The following is a 19,166-nucleotide window of genomic DNA, read 5'->3' on the forward strand; positions in this document are numbered from 1 at the left end:
AACATCTCTCTCTCTCTCTCTCTCTCTCTAAAAAAAAAAAAAAACAAAAACAGAAAAAAAAAACAAAGTTAAGGGTTTTATTAGCTCACCAAAGACGACGACGGCAGCTGTGGAGCTGCGGCGCTTGGCTATGATGTTGCTGGCGACACAGGTGTAGTTTCCTGAATCGGACAGGTGCGCCTGAGGGATGACCAGACGGTGGTCGCCTTTGGTGTCCGTGACGCCGCCGACAAGGCTCAAAAACTCGTCGTTTTTTAGCCATTCCACCTAAAGACCACAAATACAGAGTTCATCTTTGGGGCGGGGGCATCTGAAATGGTTGAATTGAAAAATATATGATTCAAATCAAAATGGCAGACTACATGTGTTTTTTTGGACATGGCTTCTTCAAGATTTTATTTTATTTTTTGTGGGTCTACTCAGGACACAAATGTCGACCAAATTTAACGCTTCTACATGGAAACACTTTGTTTCGTTTTGATTTTGCTAAGTTGACCTTTTCCAGCGTTGCATTTTTTTTTTTGTCGAGTCATTTGCTTCGATTCTCGATACGCAATGAACAAAATGCAGAATTTGGAATCTGACCGTTGAAATGTACCGACTTGTATAATGGATATTTCAAACTAAAATGGCTGCCGTCGTTTCCCTTTTCATGTTTTTGATCCATGTTGTGGGTCTATTCATGACAGACATGTCTACTAAACCTAAAACTGTCTTCAAATGCTGAATTTTCAAAATGATCCCAAGGGCGCCACCTACCTATTTTTCTAAGTTTATACACAACCTCATCCACATTTAAATTTTCACCACGACGAACATTCCTGCCAAATTTGGTGAGTTTTTTCCATTGGTGTCAGGCAATTAAACATTTTAATCGTACTTAATCGCATGACTTTAATAGTTAACTCATGATTAATCACGAATTTTATATCTATTCTAAATGTACAATAAAACATTTTTTAGCTTTCATACTCTTAACAAAGGTGGAAAAAAATGTTAAACTAGTAGAAATATGGCTGCAACTTTTAATCATTGATAATTTCAATATTTCATAATCATAAAATTGTGTTAAAATTAAAAAGATGTACTGGATTGTAAAAACAAGTGTGATATTGGTTTGTTTTGACATAATTTTTCTGCCGCGAGTAGCGCGCTAATTAGCATTAGCGATTTAGACTGGAGCAGTTTATGACAATTATTTTCTCTTCTATAAAATGAAGCAGAAATCATTGTCAATCACACCATTTTCAATCGAAATTTGATTCTGAATGTTATCGCAGACTCCGGCCCTCAAAATGGCCACTCCGTGGTCTATTTCTTCAGTGGCGCGCTCGAGCCTGGATGAAGGACGCTCGGTGGACGCTGGTCTCCGCGCTTGAGCGCTGCTGTAAATTGACATTACCGTCAGGAGCTTTTCATCCGCGGGGGAGCACTCTCTGATTCACGCCGCTCTATTTGAGGATTAAAAACTCCGTCCCGCCGGGAACGCCGCGTGTTTGTACACCGGCGCGTGCGTCGACGCGCGCTCGAGCACACCGTGTGTGCTGTGCTTGGCGTCCAGTCGCTGAGGGATTAGCACAGCAGCCAACAAACTCAGTGATTGCTTTGCTCTTTCCAAGCAACTCCAGTTGAGAGGTGGAAAATAACAGAACACCAGGAAATCAATAAATCAGGAATCACGTCATCACTGGAGAGGTTTTGATTTTTCTTTTTTTTTTTCTCTCGGTGCCTGTAATTTAGCGCCCCCGCTGGTGGGCCACGTTGCCTGCTCTGCTGAATTCGTCCATCACGTTCGTCTCCGTTGACTTTTTTGCCGCTTGGCGGTGTAATCAAGCTCCGCGCCGCCAAGCGTGCGCTATTCGATTATTCTTCGACCCACACAATTACGGCGAAGACAGCTTTCTACCTCCCATCGAAAAGTCTCAGGGTGTTACAACAATAAAAAAAATAAAATAAAAAAAAAAAAGAGAAAAGAGAAAAGAGCACGAGCACATTATGCCGCTGTGCGTTGCCACGGCGACGAAGGTCAACAGCTTTTGCCGCAGAAAGCGCGTAACCAAGGGGAACAAAGCAGGAGTTTGTGTATAGAATTGCTTTTTAAACGGCAGGGTAATATCGGCGGCTAATGTTGGCAATTTTGCTCAGAGGATTCAAACGCAACCAAAGGACAAAACGTGCGTCTTGTCAGGGCGGGCAAGCTATTACTTTTCTCATTCATTATTTAGCGCTGCGGAAATGTCTGACTTTTTTGACAGTAAAAAAAAAACAAAAATACTTGCTTTTAAATGGAAGCAACTTGCTATTACGTTTCTCACTTCTAATAATTATGGGAAGTTGGAAATGTCAAAAAATGTGAGCATGTGCTAATATTTGTCACAACATGGTCCCGTTATTATGTATTACACTACGTGCTAACATGTCTGAGCTTAGTGACTATCCCGTGCGCTAATATGCAAATCATGTGCTAATGACAATGTGCTAGCGTGTTTGTATTTATTTCCCCGTGCCGGCATGCGATTGCTTATTAACATATGTTAATATGTGGTAATTTGCATGGACAAGCATGTGTTAGCATGTGATAGCATGGGTGGATGTGTTAGCATGTATTAGCATATGTTATTATCTATTAATGTGTCTGTGCTAGCATGTGACAGCATGTGTGCGCACATGACTGCATGGATTAAAATGTGTTAGCGCGTGTTAATACATTAAGAAGAGTTACAACATGCTATTATTTTTAGTAGGTATTTACATGTGATATCATGTGCTACATGTGCTCTAATGTGTTAGCATGTGATAATGTGTGTCGTGCTTGTCTTGTGCGTGTGTAATGATAAAGTATAGCCTATAGTAGCAGCACGTTCGCGCTGCCCTAGCGTATTGTGGTCATCGTCTTGTCGACGCACTGATGCGTGTTACAAAGAGCAGAGTGCAAGTGAATAATCCATAAAGTCAAGAAAATCCCAGCAGTAGCAGGAAATAGCTTCTCGTCTCATTTTTTTTCTCCATTTTTCATGATGTGAGGTTGGAAAGGTTACGGCCCGCTATCGGCCTCCCCGCACACACAACGACTGCCGCTTTGAGCAATTGAGGTCACAACACCACTAGAGAGCTAGCTGTAAGCATTAGCATCACGTTTGGGATCCAAAGATAATGTTAGCGCGTATTTTTTTTTATCATACATGGCTAGCAGATAGCATTAGCATCAAGTTTGGCGTCAACTTACTGTTACTGGTTACTTTTATTCATTTTTACCCAGCTAGCTATTGACATTTACAATTGAGCCATTTAAGGCTAGATGTTAGCATTAGCTTTACTTGACACTTGAGATAAAATGAAAATATTTTTAGCAATTAGCAATAGAGGTCGCGCCCGCCGCTAGCTATGTTTTTTGATGATTCGGTCCATTTATTTGCTGACGAGCCGCATTTTAAGACACAACTAGCGTTTGAAAGCCTGTCGCGTCGCCAATATTAAAAATGAATAAATAAGAAAGGCGTTTATCCAGCTGGAAGCCACCCGGAACGTTACGGCGGCGTTATGGCTGCTGTGTGACGTTAATGGAAAGAAGAGGCGTGCATGTTATCTGCTGCCCTGCTGTGATAGCAGCAATAAGCTTAGCACGCCTGATAGCAAAAACAGCTTACGTCTGCTTTAGTCTCACTGAGGAAGGGACACTTTTTTTTTTCTATTAGCTTTTTTTTATACACAAGCAAGAGAAGTTTGAAGATACAAATATCATCTGTGGGATTGTCCCGCACAAATCCCTTAAAATAGAAACACAAAAAGAACAGGAAGTCAAAAAGTCAATGAGGCCAAACTAGGTCGAGGAAATACACTTAGCGCAAAGAAATGACATGCCAACGCATGCATCAAACACAGGCTTGGCTTTGGCAAATTAATTAAAAAAAAACTCATAAATGCGCTCAACTAATAAAGCTTCCTCTCATTGAGAGCGAGTGCCCATTCCTGCCTTCTCATTAGTACCAAATTAGATTTTATATTTTTGATTCTTTTTCACCACACAGGATTAGCTGTTAGCATTAGCATCACATTTGAGAAGATATACAGTACTGTACTGTAATTTATTCCTTTTTTTTTTTTTTACCCTCTAACTGCTAGTATTGTTGTCAGCGTGTAGCTGTCAATCAAAGAGGAAACAGCAGGACTGACTTTTGCGCAAACTTAAGCCTCCGACTTTGACATCGACATAACGCAGGCGGCGGCTCAGCGTGACGGCGGGTGAGAGCGTTCGTTGCTATTCTCATTGTTGTCCTCATTGAAATTCATTTTGATATTCATGAGGGAGAAATTAAAAAGGCCGCGTGTCAAACACAACAACATGCGCTCGCGGAGGGAATTGATACAAGACACCTGAGTAAATCACAGTGGGGCGTTGTATTGGATTTTTTTTATTTTTTTTTCCGCTTTGCCCACTGTTATTTGAATAAATATAGTATGCCATTATATTTTAAACCATATTTTTCCAAACTAATCAAACTAATTATTATTGTACCTGGGCTGCAGGTACGCCATCTGGTGGCCGACAATGCAACACGATCATGCCGCTCAGGGGCACCTCCAAGCCTTGGGGGTCCTGCTCAAAGTTCTTCCTCAGGTCTGGGGAAAAAAAATAAACTTTAGAAGCTCAAACAGTCAGAAAAATAAAAAATAAAAACACACACGAAACAAAAGTTGAGACTTACAGGCGATCCGCACGGATGCCTTACGGCTTTTGGATGTTCCCAGGTGGCTCCAGGCAACGCACAGGCACCAGTAGTCTTCAGGACCGTGGAAGTCCTCCACCTGCTGGCGGGACACGTTGATCATCACCTCGCGGATCTTCAGCCCTGTCGGTGACATGACTGTTAGTTAACATTAGCATCATGGTTGAGGTCCGAATTATTATTATTTTTATTCTACCATTACTTTTTCATCAAACAGGGCTGACATTATAATTAGATTGCCGTGTTTTTGACAACTTTTGCCATATAGGGATAGCTGTTAGCATTATCATACATTTTTGGGTCAGAATGTAGTGTTGTTGTTTTTTTTAAATGTATTTTTATACCTTTTCACCACATAGAACTATCAGTTAGCATACACATGCTTTTTTGGGGGGTCAGATGACGTTTGATTATTTCAGCAAATAGTGTTAGCTTTTAGCTTTAGCATACTTTTTTGCATTAAATGTTAGTGTTTTTTCTTTTAATTACTTTTTCCCCATACAAACCTAGCTAGCATGTTTTAGGTTTTTTTTTTTGTGTGTTTTTTTTTTCTTTTTTCTTGCATTCCATGTGTTGGATGACAATGTTTGTGATAGTCACCATAAAGCTCTAACTGTTAGCATTACCATACATTTTCTTTGGGTCAAATGACAATTTTTGGGATACCATTTTGATCATATAAGACAAGCTGTTAGCATTAGCATATCTTTTGGGTTAGCTGGCACTCATTTTAAGAATCTTTTCACCATATAGAGCTAGCTGTTAGCATTAGCATACATTTTTCAGTTGAATGATAATGTGATATTTCTTTCGACATATAGAGCTTGCTGTTAACATTAGCATGCATTTTTGACCATTTTCACCATAAAAGGCTAGACATTTTTCATTTTCCACTGATGACTTCTTATTTGATCACGATGTTAAGAAAAATGCTACATTCAAGGAAACGGTGAATTTTCAAACATTTGAGTAGAAAACAATCACAAGTCAGTACTTTTACTTTGGGTCAGCCCAGCAGGCTCAGTCATTGTGACTAGACCATCAAAAGCGTCCCATTATTCTGGCAAATGTATTCACCAGCCAGACGCTCATCATCCCGCGGCGGCCCCAAGCCGCAATTTCCTGTGGGTCCAATAAGCTCGTCAGCTATTGTGCGGCGTAATTGAAGGCTTTTAAATGTCCATCGCTCCTCTGACAATTACGCATTTGAATGCAGCGTGATGTGATGATTTCATATTTCATTTCCGGACGTGTTTAATCGTCACCTTCCTCTCGTTTGGCTTGTTGCTGCTGATGGGAAAAAAAAAAAAGTATTTAATACAGACTGAAATTAAAGGAGATGTATTTATATGCATTTTTTTTGGTTCACAGTTTAAAGGGATGTTATATGTGAAACAGACTTTTGACTGCCTTGTATACATAATAGTTAGATCTCTCTTCTCACACATCAAGTGTGAAATTGAACAAAAGTAGTTTTAATGGTCTTCCTTCTGATTTCTTAAAATGCATGTGTGAGACAGCCAGTCAATCTAGAACAAAATAACCGCCTGCATGTCAAAAGGTAAGCAGAGCTGCAGTGTTAGCGCAGATTCGCATCAGCTTCTGATAATTATGTTGTAAGCTTTTGACATGGGCTGGAGGGTATTTGTTTGGCACCATGCAGTGTAATTCTTTAGCTTGGTTATGAAGTACTGCCTCCACCAAGGAATATACGAACCCACACGTTTACTGTCCTGATGGCCAATTGCAGATCTAAAACAGACACACGCGACTAACCTTCATGCCACTTACTGGGAGGAGCTAACACTTAACTAATGCTAATCTGCGCTACGACGACACTGTAAGGCCGACGACGTTAGCATTGTTAGCAAAAATCTTAGCTCGCTAAAAATCGTTTCTGTTTGCTTCGTGACCCCGTTGTGACAAGAGCCTCGAGCCAAAGCACGCTAGGAGGCAATGCGGGCAGGCAGGCAGGCCCTGCCCTCACCTCCTCTGCTGCATCATCTTTATTAATGGCCATGCAAGAGAAACTGATGAATAAACAACAACATGCATGATGATGATGATGTAGCGCGTCACGCTGCAGGCACACAAGGTGACTCGCACGGCCCGCAGCGCAAACACACACACAAACATAAACTTTCCTTTGGCTTGAAAGACATTTGCTTTTCAAAAACTAACGTCGTGGAAGTGAGCTAATATCAGCTAAATCTTCATACGCTATGAACTTTTTAAGGTAGGTAGCAAGTTGTTAGCATTGGCATCAAGTTGGTATCGCCTTTTTAATTAATAATAAATGCGTAGAAATTTTCCTACTCTGCTGGCCGACATTTTCATACTGAGCGAATGTTCGTGCCAATGAGTGGAGCTTTAAAGTTGTGAGATACTAAATTAATCTTGATATCAGAAGCCGGTAAGAAACTGTTTGTCTCAAGTCGATGCATATGATTTGCCTTTGCAGGCCACATAAAATCTTCACTCTTCTTCCCAGATATGTGCGTGAGACGACTGCAGGAAGACATGTGACACACATAGCCACACAAATACGCAGAGTAGACACACAAAATCTTCCTAATTCTGTCATTAAAATGCCCGAAGTGCTCATTTGCATTGTTAATGTGCAAAAAACGTGAGTCCGTGCTGATTAGGAGGCACTAAATGCTCACTGAGGAGTGGATCACCTCATTCATTTATTCATAAACTAACACGCTAGCTTGCTAACACGCTAACCTACCTCGGAGTGTACGCACAGCCTTTATAGTTGATTCAGAATTTGACCAACATTTTTGGAAAACAGCTGGGTTTGTATGGCTTTGAATGTATTTATTCAATGCATTATTAATACCATTGAAGTACTGTGCATTAAAAAAATATTAAAGGGAAATGGTTAGCTAACCCTATCCCTAAAGAACTCAGTTTGAAATGGTGTCAAGCCTGTTTTTCTTTTTCATCGGCTTTTTAGTTATTTATTATACAACATTATTAATATTTGTGGCATATGATAATGTTTGTTTATTTTATGACTAATTTTCAATTGAAAATAGTGTCTTTCTCCCACCAAATAGCTACACTTATTCTTAAAAGATAAAAAAAACAAAAAACTCTTTATCCTCATTTGAGCATGTGCAGGAGCACTTCTCTTCTTCCCCTAGTATCCATTTCCATCCCCTCCTCATCATCCTTCTGGTCTTATCTCATCCCATCAGAGTATCACTTTCTCATTCCTGAACGAAAGCTTCGTCCTTCAGTGACCTCCTCAGCTAAGATGCGCTTGCTGTTAGCATTAGCAGCAGCAAGTACAGCCACAATGTTGACACAGTGCATTTGCTGACATATATGACAATTTGTTAGCATTGGCATCGAGTTTGTGGTCCAAAAAAAATATTGATACATTTCTTTAACATGCAGGACTATTAGCAATGAGTTTGGCATCCAAATACTATGTTGATTAGTACATTTTTAACAACAGGGTCTATTGTTAGCATTAGCAGCAAATTTCGGGCCAGAAATTGATTAGTAATTACATTTTTCACCATACTATGGCTAAGCCTTACAATTAACGAGTTTAGGGTCCGAAGAGTGTGAAGACAATATTGACGCATTCATTTTTAAACATGCAGGGCTAACTGTTAGCATTGGCATCAAGTCCATGTTGTACTTTTTCACTATAAACGACTAGTGGTTAGCATTAGAATCACGTCTGGGGCCAGAAGCCATATCAAAAGGTACAGTTTTTAGTACCAAACATGACTAGCTTTTAGGCTAAACAACATTTATTTTGAGCCAGATGCTTTTTTTGGAGTAGTTTTCTACCGTGTACGGCAAACTGTTAGCATTAGCATAGGCCATCAAATTTTGTGCTTCGGTTTTTCCTAAATTTAGTTACATTACAGCTACAATCCAAAATTGAATGAATGAATGGATGATTTTTTATTTTTTCAAAATATTTGCATAGCTTTACAAAAAAAAAAAAAGTCTTGTTGGATATATTGTGACAGGTTTGGCACATCTACAGCCTGCGCAGCACTTATGTAAATGTGATGTTTTTTCTCCCCCGTTTATGTTTAATATTGCCCAAATCTAAAACAAAAAAACAAACCAAAACAAAAAAGTAATTCCGGGTTGTTTGTTGTGTGTAGAATTTTGAAGAAAATATCAATTATTAAAATATATTGTTATATGACAGTGGCATAAAACGTGGTAGATATTCAGTGTATTTGGAGGGGTGGGTTCTGCTGTGACGGTCACATGTCCATCCTTACATCACACTTTCAAAACAACTACCATCAAAGCGTCTCCCTGGAACACACACACAGACAGTGTTGTTTTTATTTTTTTTATTTTTTATGGTGGGCGCATAATTGTGTTCTTCCCCCCTGGCCAAAACATTGCAGCTCCCCCACTGCTCATCTCTTATTCATATACCTATACAATGTAAAAAAAAACAAAAAAAAAAAAACATCCCACAGTAAACACGTTCCCATTCTGCATTAGCACCGCCAGACGGTCCTCAGCGTCCAAATTATTAGGCACACGTGCAGCTTGTGAAGAGAAGGAGCCTCTTAAGTGGTCCCCGAGGTGCTTGGAATCAAAGCTCTGCGAGACGCTCCGTTCATGTCTTCATCGCTGGCGTATGAAATATTAAAGGCAACACGCGTTAAAAGAGATCATCTAACTCGGACTCTGACAGCTGCTGCCGCTCGTGAAATATTCTCAGTGAACATCTCGTTTGTGTTTGCTGCAGTGCTCTCGCCGCGTCGCCGGACTCGCACACAGTCGGGCAAATCTGCGTTTTAGCCTGCTCGACTAAACCTGTCGCATAGTTAGCGTAAAGTCCTTGGTTAAGAATGGACACGTGTAGATGTGCCATGTGATTAATGCGATAGAAGTGCTAGGAATGATCCACAGAGTAAAGAAAAAAAGTGATACTAAACAAATGTGACAGCTCCCCTCACCAGTTGTTCATGCTCAAAGCCACCTGACATGATAGAAATAGACACAATGACAATCCTTTAAATAAGGATTCGCTGAGTGCGTTTGTCTATAAAGGACGTCCAATTCTACTTCAAAGGACAAATAATTGATCTCAGGACAATTGAGTCTGAATCAAAATCTTGTGTTGTGGACGCAAGCTCTTAAAAATCAATGTCATTAATTTGGCATTCATTTGCTAGCGTCCGCTCCGCTGAAGCATCTCAGGCTGCTCCTCTTAACGGACGCCGCGGGGCCCTCGGCTCGCTACCATTTTTTGTGTTCTGGTGCAGAACACGTTGGAGGAGAAGCGGATCTTTTCAGCTCCAATTAGCTCGCCCGTGTCGTTAATTAACGAGGCAGGCCGGCGCATCCCCAAAACAAGAAGGAAAACATCCTCATTATGAAGGGAGAGCGGGGGGAAGAACGTTCGACCCAAACAAGTCCTGTGATGAAAAATCACCCGGACCCGGCAACTTTTGGGACCGTGTGAGTTCAAACAATAGACAAGAAAACAGATTACATTTTTTTGTCTCAAGACACACTAAAGCATTTTGGACTTCATTCAAATTCAAATGAAGGTTTTTTTTTTTTTTTCTCTTTCTGATGGCTATGTGAAGAATTCAATACAGCGGTGTAAAATTCAGAGACGTCCCGTCTTTTTGCATTATCAGACTGCACCGTGATTGGACAGCATTCCAGATGCCGCTTGGACAATCTCATGTGTCAATCGTTAGAATAGAACCGCTAGTCTAAAGGCATATTTTCACATCAAAGTTATGATGAAAGCAATTAACATCGCTGCCAAATGCAAACACGGAAGTCTCCTCGTGTTTATAAAATTGTCAGTTTGACAAATTGGTTCTTAGAGTGTAATACAAAGTGGGCTGCTTCCATGAGAAATGAAAAAGTAGGTGTCGAGGAACCAAGAACTTTAAGAACTTAACCTAAAGCTAATCGGTCTAAGAGCCAGGAACCAGGAAACCTAATCATGTCCCCAACCACAACCAGCCTTAAGCCAGTGGTTCTCAACCGCGGTCCTCAAGTACCCCTATCCAGCCTGTTTTCCATGTCTCCCACAGACAACACAGGTGTTTCAAATGATTAGCTAATCAGCAAGCTCTGCATGAAGCCTGATAACGATCCTCAGGTGTGTTGGTTGAGAGAGACATGGTAAACAGGCTGGATAGGGGTACTCGAGGACCGGGGGTGGAGAACCAGTGCCTTAAGCTACCCTGAAACCGTAACAATAGCACTGAGTCTTCTGCATCCAAAGTAGACCAGGAACAAAGGTTGATTGGTCTGTACAGTTCTGTGGCCATTTTGAAAGAGCGTTGTCTGTACCTGTTCCCAGGTCGGTATGCTCACGGGACGCGTGCTGGCTCTGGTGGACCCACTCGCCATTGCACTTGAAGAAGATCTGCAGGGCGGGCCGGGCCTGGCAGCGCAGCTTGATGGGGTTGCTCTTGATGATGTACGCGTCCGTCGGCTCCTCCACGAAGCGCGGCAACGTGCTGGACGGACCATGCTGCTGGCTCTCACCGCGGACGCCTACACGGAGATCAAATCAAATCACAGTCAGACTCCACGGAAACACTTTGCACGACATCAAATGACTCGAAAGCTTTTGACACGGCGCGCTGTCAAACTGCCTCCGCGTTGTCAACGCGTTAAACGTCTCCATCTATCAAATTCCATCATCCCAAATCCGCTGCCGTCACATTCTTCCGCCCTGTGACCAGCCAGCAGCCATTGAATCATCTTAACGGGCCCTCGCGCCCACTTTTCATGGCAGATCCTCAAAACGATCAGTACCCCATGTGCCACATTAGATGGTTAGCAAGCCAATCTTTACAATTTAGGATCGACCATCTGTCTAGTACAGTAATTCCCAAACACTGTGCTGCAGGAAATGATCACGTAATTCGTCCGAAAATGATCTATTAACTACAAGTAATGTATGTTCACTCTAATTATCTATGCCAGCAATGGACTGCAATGCGTCTTCCACTAGAGGGCAGTAGATAAAATTAACCCATGTCACCACTCGTTGACATACATAGTTTTGTTTTCAGTTAAAAACCAGACCCAGATTGTAACCTACCATGTCAATTAGTGAGTAAATTGAGACCACATCATCATTATTTGTAGTATACTGTACACTGCACAGTGAACGAGTGGTTCAAGAATCCCCTAGTAGGAGTTTGTCAAACTATGAGCATTGGAGTTCCCCCAAAATGGCTACTTCCGCCTAAAATGGCCGACTTCCAGTTCGTCACTTCCAGTTTTAGTCCCTAGACAGATCCTCGAGACTTTATCCTGCTTCCAGTTAGTATGTCAGTCCAATTAAATGTCGATTGGTTAAACTGGTGTTGGTGATGAATTATGTTTGACTGTCCAGAAGACATTACTAGTGAGTTAGTTTTGGGAGGCTGTAAAAGAAAGATATTTTATGAATGAGGAGCCTATGATACCCTTCAAGACGTGGTCTTCATTACATTGAAGATGTTTGGTTGGAATTTGTTCTTCGGAAACCGACATTTTGGAGTTTTGCGCTTATGTCCAGTCATTAAACTTCACAACCATGCTCAGAAAACAAATAATGACAAAACCCAAAGGATTCACAATTTATCGCCTAGCCATCTCTTGGAGGAGTTTGTTCTTGAAGGACCTGTGGAAATTAGTCGAAAATGTTCGCTTCAAACCAAAATGGCAGTCTGCCGGTGTCTTTTCAAGCCTTGATAGGGAAACCTACTAAAATTCATGTTTCTAAGTGAAACATTTGGTTTGAATCTCGTGGAGTTGACTTCCTGGAGACATCACACACATTTTGGTATAGTTCAAACTTAATTGAAACTAGAACTAAGCCAAAATAGGGCAAAATTGTCCATTTGAATGCTTCTCAAAATTTTTTGTGGGTTCACCCGTGGTAGACTACAAAATTTCATGTAAATTTCATGTTTCCCTAAGTGAAACTGGCACTGCAATTATGACGCTTACAATTTTGCAAAGACATCATGAATGGACTGTTTTTCTTTGGAAAATCAATAGGATTCTTGCCATGACAGAGCAATTATTCCAGCGGTTTGATGAAGACAGATAGTGAGGTGTCAGGAAACGTATTAAAGTCACCATTGATCTCCGCTACCTTGGCCACCAGGCTTGGAAAAAAAAAATCACTGGGACATTAAAAATCAATAGGATAGTTCAATGACAGGTTCAATAAAAACAACAGGGAATGTGCAGCCTCCTCAAGAGTCAAACAGGAAGCGGAAGGAGGTGGTTATCTTGAACTTATTTTATTAACTAACCCTAATCCTTCGCAGGGCTGGAATGGAGGAATGGCCGCAACTTGAACTAGCACTTTGTCATCTCTACAGAGGCCACACGTTGTCTTCAGATATCCACACACAAACACACACACACACACACCAACACACCCCCACACACAATCCGAGCGATGATATCATGTGACACGCGACATCCACTCACATGACTCATTCATAACTCTCACTGACGGTCCCTCTTTGCCGCCGCCAATACGGCACACTTGCAGTGGTAAATTTAGGTTAGTCTCAGAGGGAGCGGTCGCCGAGTTGGACGCCATCGAACTTGTGGAAAAAAAAAAAAGTCCTCCGCATTAAAGGGTGAACAAAATGGCGGAGTAGGGTAACGTGAAGATGTTGCGATGAAAGACAGATGTTTCCTTGTGATGTGATGATCACACGTGTGCTCATTAACACTCAGCGTGTTTTCATTAGCAAGACATCGTACGCTCCCACGGGTGGGCAGTCACTCTGGAAAGTTTTTTTTTGTGTGTGTGTGTGTGTGTGTGGAAACAGGAAGTGCGCCATCTTCCCGTTCAGTCACTTACAGCGTTTACAATCATGATTCTTTAGCATGTTAGCATGAATAGCGCTTGGGTCGCATTATCTGATGAATTGACTTTAATGTTTGCAGGTTCACTGAAGAATGATGTTTACAAGAACATCACTCTAGAAGTTAAACACTAATTTGTCTTTTATGTTTACAAAAACAAGTTTTGTTGAAGACTTTTTGATCAGTAAAATCACGCACAAGATGACTCTAAATTGCCTTTGATGTGAATGAAAATGTACATTAAGACAAGTTAGGACAACCCAACATTTTCACATTTTCAAAATGTCTAATTTGTTTTTAATGTTGACAAAACTTCAGTGAATACACTAAACTGTGATTCTCTCTCTCTCGCAAGCTAGCTAGCCCTTTGATATCTATCACGTAAGCTAGCTAGCTCCTTGGCTAGCTCCCTAGAAAGCAAGATCTATCTATCTATCTATCTATCTATCAAGTATTCTGCAGAAGACCATGGTGTGAGTTACAAAACAAGGAGGAAGTGACTTAATAGCAGGCCTATGAATAAATAAGAAAACGTCCTCACTAATTAAGGATGAACTGACATTTTTTTTTTTTTTGTCTTAACATTTTCACCGCCCTGGTTTGCCGTTAGCGTCACGCTGTTGCCCCCACAGAAACGTTGAGTCGCAGGCCGACACCAGCTCAAACAGGCGGCAAACGGGATGGCGTTTGTCAACACTGCATTAATTAAACGCTCCTTACGCCCGGGCAGATGGATGCGGTGGGCGGTGGAGGTGAGTGAGCATCTGCTACGACGACGTTGCAAAGCCCTTAAAAAAAAAAAAAAAAAAAAAAAAAAAAAAAAAAAAAAAAAGAGGAAAACGGCTTGTAAATGTAAATGTGTTGGCTCAGTGAGGCAACACGGTCTTAAACTGAGTTACAACTTTTCTGGGAGTCAGTCACGTTGGATTGACATGCTTGCCTTAAGACACGCCAGTCTATTCCACTTGGTTAAAATCAGCCTTAAAGCCTGTCAAATTGATGTTGTGCTAAGTTTAGCTACAAACTTTCAATCACCTGCTTATAACTGTTAGCCAACTTGGCTAATATGCCAGATTCATCTGTCTTTTGAGTTTTGAAAACCCATATATGTTAGGGAAGTTGTATTTTATTTGATGTGATTATGAACACGTAAGTTGACTGAAGATTAATTGTTTAATTTAATTCTTTAATGTTAGCAAAAAAAAAAACGTTGAATGCTAAATTGTCTTTTATGTTTCCCCCAAATAACCATGTTTGGCTTGTTTGGGACTCTATCCTCTGATGTTTACAAAACGTGTATATTAGGCTAATAGTGACACAAAATTATTGACAAAAAAAGTAAATAAGGTTCTTTTAATGGTTAACTGTGTGCGTCAGCTTTCAGGATGACTGCAAATCCCGGTTTAAAGCCAACTCATCGCGGGTGTCCTCCTTCCAGTCAAATCATCAAATTGACGTTCAAATGGTTCGGCGTCAGTTGTAAAAGGTTACAAAACTGACGCGCTGTGTGCGGGGAAACTTCGTGTCGAACTACAGCAGGAGAAAATTCAAGCGAGATCTGACTTGACGTTGTTTTAAGAAACTTTTCCAGCGTCTCCTCAGGACGCTAATGTCGCAACGGCAACGACGTCTGCGGCAATGAGCTCTCTGTTTCTCTGCTTAACAGCAGAAAGATGCCGCAGTGCTTTGTTCAAATATTGATGCAAACCTCTCATCTGTCGGCTCGCACACGCTAGGAAACTTTTTAGGCTTTTTCATCCATCCAGGCACACTTACGACATGAAACGGGTCATCAATCCTTGTTCACAAACAAACAAACAAAAAAAGCAGCAGGTAGAAATTGTGGTTTCGCTGCAGGTTTTGTTTATGATTTTATAAAAACAAGTATGTTAGGCTCACAGAAGACTTAATGGTCTTTGATATTTCTGTAAACACACACATTTGGCTCAATGGAGAATTTAATGGGTTATGAAAACACGTTATGCTCTTTGGAGCTAGAAGTAAATGTTTGATTTTTACAATGACGAACATCTTATTTGACATTACAAAACGATGACAAATAGCCCTTGATGGTTACAATATACATACGTAAGGTTATTTGTACAAACACGGTTTTCTTTGATATTTTACAAACATGTATGGTAAGTACATTGAATTGCAAAAAAAACTATTTTATGTCGTCAGGGTTACCCGTTTGACTCTATTAAACACGACCCAAAAATGAGAGAAGACACTCAGTTCAGGGCTCGCGAGGAGAGAGGAGAGGAACTGACTGATACAATTCACTCCTGCACTCTCTGAAGATTCCTCTTCTCACCCTCTCTGTTCATTTGGTTTTCCACACCCTTTCCACGCCCCTAGTTACATGGGTGTTCCAACCATAAAAATGCAAATGAAATGCAAATAGTCAGGCTATGTGAATGTGAGTTGGAACAGAGCAAAGCATTCTTCACTGCAAGGAGAAGCAGTTCTTCATTGCAGCAAATGTATGATAAGTTATTATTTTTATTTACAATTATTCCTGCAGATGTTTACAAAAACCTATATCTCCGTTTACTGGTTTGTTTGCTTAATTAATAGTTAGGTCTACGAAAACACAAGTTTGTACATGACAAAACAACTTTTGATGTTTACAAAAATGCGAATTAGCTTAGTTAACATTAAATTTGCTTTGATGTTTACAAATGCATGAGTCTGGTTAAACAAAGACTCCAAATCGTCCTTAATGTTTACAAAAAAACATGTTTGCATTGTGTGGAGCGCTTCATTGTCTTTGATGTTTGCAAAAACGGATACCCAAAGTTCATCGAAAACTAAATTATCCTCCATGTTTACAAAAACACGTGTCGGGCGTATGTGCGGTACCCGCGGCCTTGCCTCCGAACCCCCAGGTGGCGCCGCGCGTCTTCATCACGGTAGCGACAGCTTGCCAACCGCTGGTGGCAGACGGGCGACGGGCGCCGAGGGAAGCGCCGTCGCCTTCAAAGAGACGACACTCTTGAGCGGAAGTGGGTCAGCCGCCGAGTGTCGACGTGACAAGCATCTCCCAACCGTGCGACAAATCATCGATCTGTACACGTTTGTTTTTTTTGTCTTATGGAACATGACACCTCATTCATCTGCGCTTGCTCCTTACACGTCAAACTATAAGACAGAGACAACCGCCAAGGCAAACGCTCCTAATTTAGATCAACTTCACGAATACAAACTTCATTTATGTCTCCAAGTTTTCCTTCAAAGAAGTTAATAGAATAAATATGAAGATAAGGATGGGAATTTGATGTGAAGTCCGACATCTGAATCTGTTCGTTATTTATTCATATCTATTTATTTTTCTTTATGACGCAGCACATCAACACTATGTTGGTCCCACCACAAGTCGACAAATGATGCGGAAAAAAAATATCTCCGGACGGAACTAGCTTTGAAAAGATTATATAAAAAAAAAAAAAAAAAAAAAAAAGTGAGCGCAACATAAACAAAAGTGATGAGTTGTGATGAATAATATTAATATATTTTTAAAAAGGCTACTCTAATCTAACGCGTGTACAGATGATTAATGACATTAATACATTTCTCAGGATATTAACTTTCTTTATTGCATCTCATTTCCCTGCTGCCACCGAGCAAGTGCCAAAAAAGATGCAAGGTGCCACGAAGCTTTTCTCACGTTAAAGGCCAGGCTGCACTTTCATTTATTCATGCCTCCTCTTTATTTGTGTCCAAAGTGTGACAATTGTTTTAACTTATTTATCGAGTCTCCCCGCACAGGACCTTCATTAGAGAGAGCTGTCGACCCGCCGGAGTCATGCCGCAAAATCTTCAATTATGCTGCCGTCTCTTCTTGTCACACGGATCAAAGGCCAGATGGAAAGCAAGAGTAAGCAACAATAAGCCATTACTTTTCCTTTGTTACCGTGGCTATGGCCAACATACTTGCATTATGTAAAAAAATAAAAAAATAAAAAAACTAATTTTTACATGGAACACGTCTAGAACCATGTTCGTTATACACTGAAACAGTTTAGGCATAAAAAGCAAACAAAAATAGCAGTTGAGCTGTAAACAATCAAAAATACAGTACTTTGAGGCCTAAATAAACAAGAAAAGCAGACATTTTCAGGCCTCAACAACAGAAGCAGTGGTTTGACGGCTAAACTAGAATAAAATCAGAAGTTTATGATGGGGCTAATCAACACGAGATACAACAAGAAAAGCAGCATCATAAGGCGCAAAGAACAATAAAAAGAAGCTGCAGTTTGATGTCTTAGCTACAAAAGAAAGAACCGTTTGAGACATTCACAACAGAATAAGCAATGTTGTAGTTTGAGGCCTAAACAACAACTAAAGTACCAGTTTGAGGCCCAAACAACAATGAAAACATCATTTTAAGTCCCTGTCAACAACATAACCAGAATTTTGAGGCCGAAACAAAAAAAAAAAAGTAGTTTGACGGCTAAAATAAAGCAAAGAAGCACAAGAACAAATTAGAAGTCTCAGCAAGAGAAGCAACAGTTTGGAGACTTAGCTAAACCACAACAGAATTAGCAGGCTAACGGCTAAACCACAACAGAATTAGCAGGCTAACGGCTAAACCACAACAGAATTAGCAGGCTTACAGCTAAACCCCAACAGAATTAGCAGGCTAACGGCTAAACAACAAAATCTGAATTTTGAGGCTGAAACAACAATGAAGAAGAAATAGTTTGACAGTTAAACTACAAGAAAATTATCTTTTTGAGGGCTAACAAACAGGTAAGAGGCCTATAAGCAAGAGAAACAATAGTTTGGAGACTTAGTTTACTGTTTGATAGCTAAACTAGAAGAGCTGTTTGAGGTCTAAATAACCAGCGAAGCAGGAGGTTGAAGAACTAAACAATAAGAAAGTAGTAACAGCAAAAACAGAATTCTGAGGCCTGAATCACAACAGAAGCAGAACTTTGATGTCTAAACAACAACAGATTAAGCATTTTTGACATCTTAAAGACAAGCAAAGCAGCATTTTGATGCTAAAGAGCAACAGAAGAAGCTGTTTTAAGTTAGGACTGAACAACATAAGGGGAAACCTCAAAACATGCCGACAAAGGGTTTAACCTTATCTTTCTTCCTGTAAAGATCGAGGGCGGCGATGGCGGTCGTACACGTAATCCCGGAGCGAGGACCTCCTGCCGATAACATTCCTGAATAGTGTGTGTGCGGGCGGATTAAAAAGTAACGGGAATTCGTAATGACCCCACAGAAGATGGAAGTGGGCAGCGGCGGGCTTCTTCACATTGAAAATTCATGACCGTCAAGCAGTGTGTTTTCTGTGTGCCAAAAGGTGGCTAATGGCACCTAAAAACGACAGGAAAGCCCAATCTACGCAGCAAAAAGTAAATATAGTGAAAATCTGTGATACTAAGAGAAGATTTGCTTACTTAACATAAAAAAAATGCAGGCTTAAAAATTATTAAAAAAACAATAATGTTTTGTATTGTAGTTTAATGAAAGAAAGCCGAGGTTCGGATAAGTCAGAACAGTAGCGCCGTTACAAGGCAGCCCCACAGCCGAGCTAAGCTAAGTCATTGTGCGTTGCTAATCAGCTTTTCC

General features: G+C 40.7%; 1 protein-coding gene and 1 long non-coding RNA gene across 16 annotated transcripts in view; one reads left to right on the forward strand and one right to left on the reverse strand.

Annotated features, from left to right (window-relative positions):
• The window catches only part of unc5da (unc-5 netrin receptor Da), a 134,725-nt gene that overhangs the window by 15,150 nt on the left and 100,409 nt on the right, over positions 1 to 19,166 (reverse strand). For 13 of the 14 annotated variants that reach the window (XM_077497060.1, XM_077497054.1, XM_077497057.1 and 10 more), the window contains 4 exons: positions 11,043 to 11,249; positions 4,707 to 4,850; positions 4,517 to 4,620; positions 90 to 267 (listed from right to left, as the gene is read on the reverse strand). In XM_077497060.1, coding sequence (XP_077353186.1) covers positions 90 to 267; positions 4,517 to 4,620; positions 4,707 to 4,850; positions 11,043 to 11,249 — 633 coding nt within the window. Of the gene's footprint in view, positions 1 to 89; positions 268 to 4,516; positions 4,621 to 4,706; positions 4,851 to 5,804; positions 6,018 to 11,042; positions 11,250 to 19,166 lie in introns of all 14 variants that reach the window. The other variant, XM_077497069.1, reaches the window with a different exon arrangement.
• LOC144002150 (uncharacterized) lies at positions 2,029 to 12,025 on the forward strand. 2 transcript variants are annotated; one of them, XR_013278677.1, is made up of 4 exons: positions 2,029 to 2,174; positions 4,528 to 4,618; positions 4,750 to 4,867; positions 11,053 to 12,025. It is a non-coding gene; the product is annotated as an uncharacterized LOC144002150 (long non-coding RNA). The 2 variants fall into 2 exon arrangements; XR_013278676.1 differs by lacking the exon at positions 11,053 to 12,025 and having other exon boundaries at positions 4,750 to 5,620.

This window comes from Festucalex cinctus, chromosome 15 (assembly GCF_051991245.1).
Source record: "Festucalex cinctus isolate MCC-2025b chromosome 15, RoL_Fcin_1.0, whole genome shotgun sequence".
NCBI lineage: Eukaryota > Metazoa > Chordata > Actinopteri > Syngnathiformes > Syngnathidae > Festucalex > Festucalex cinctus.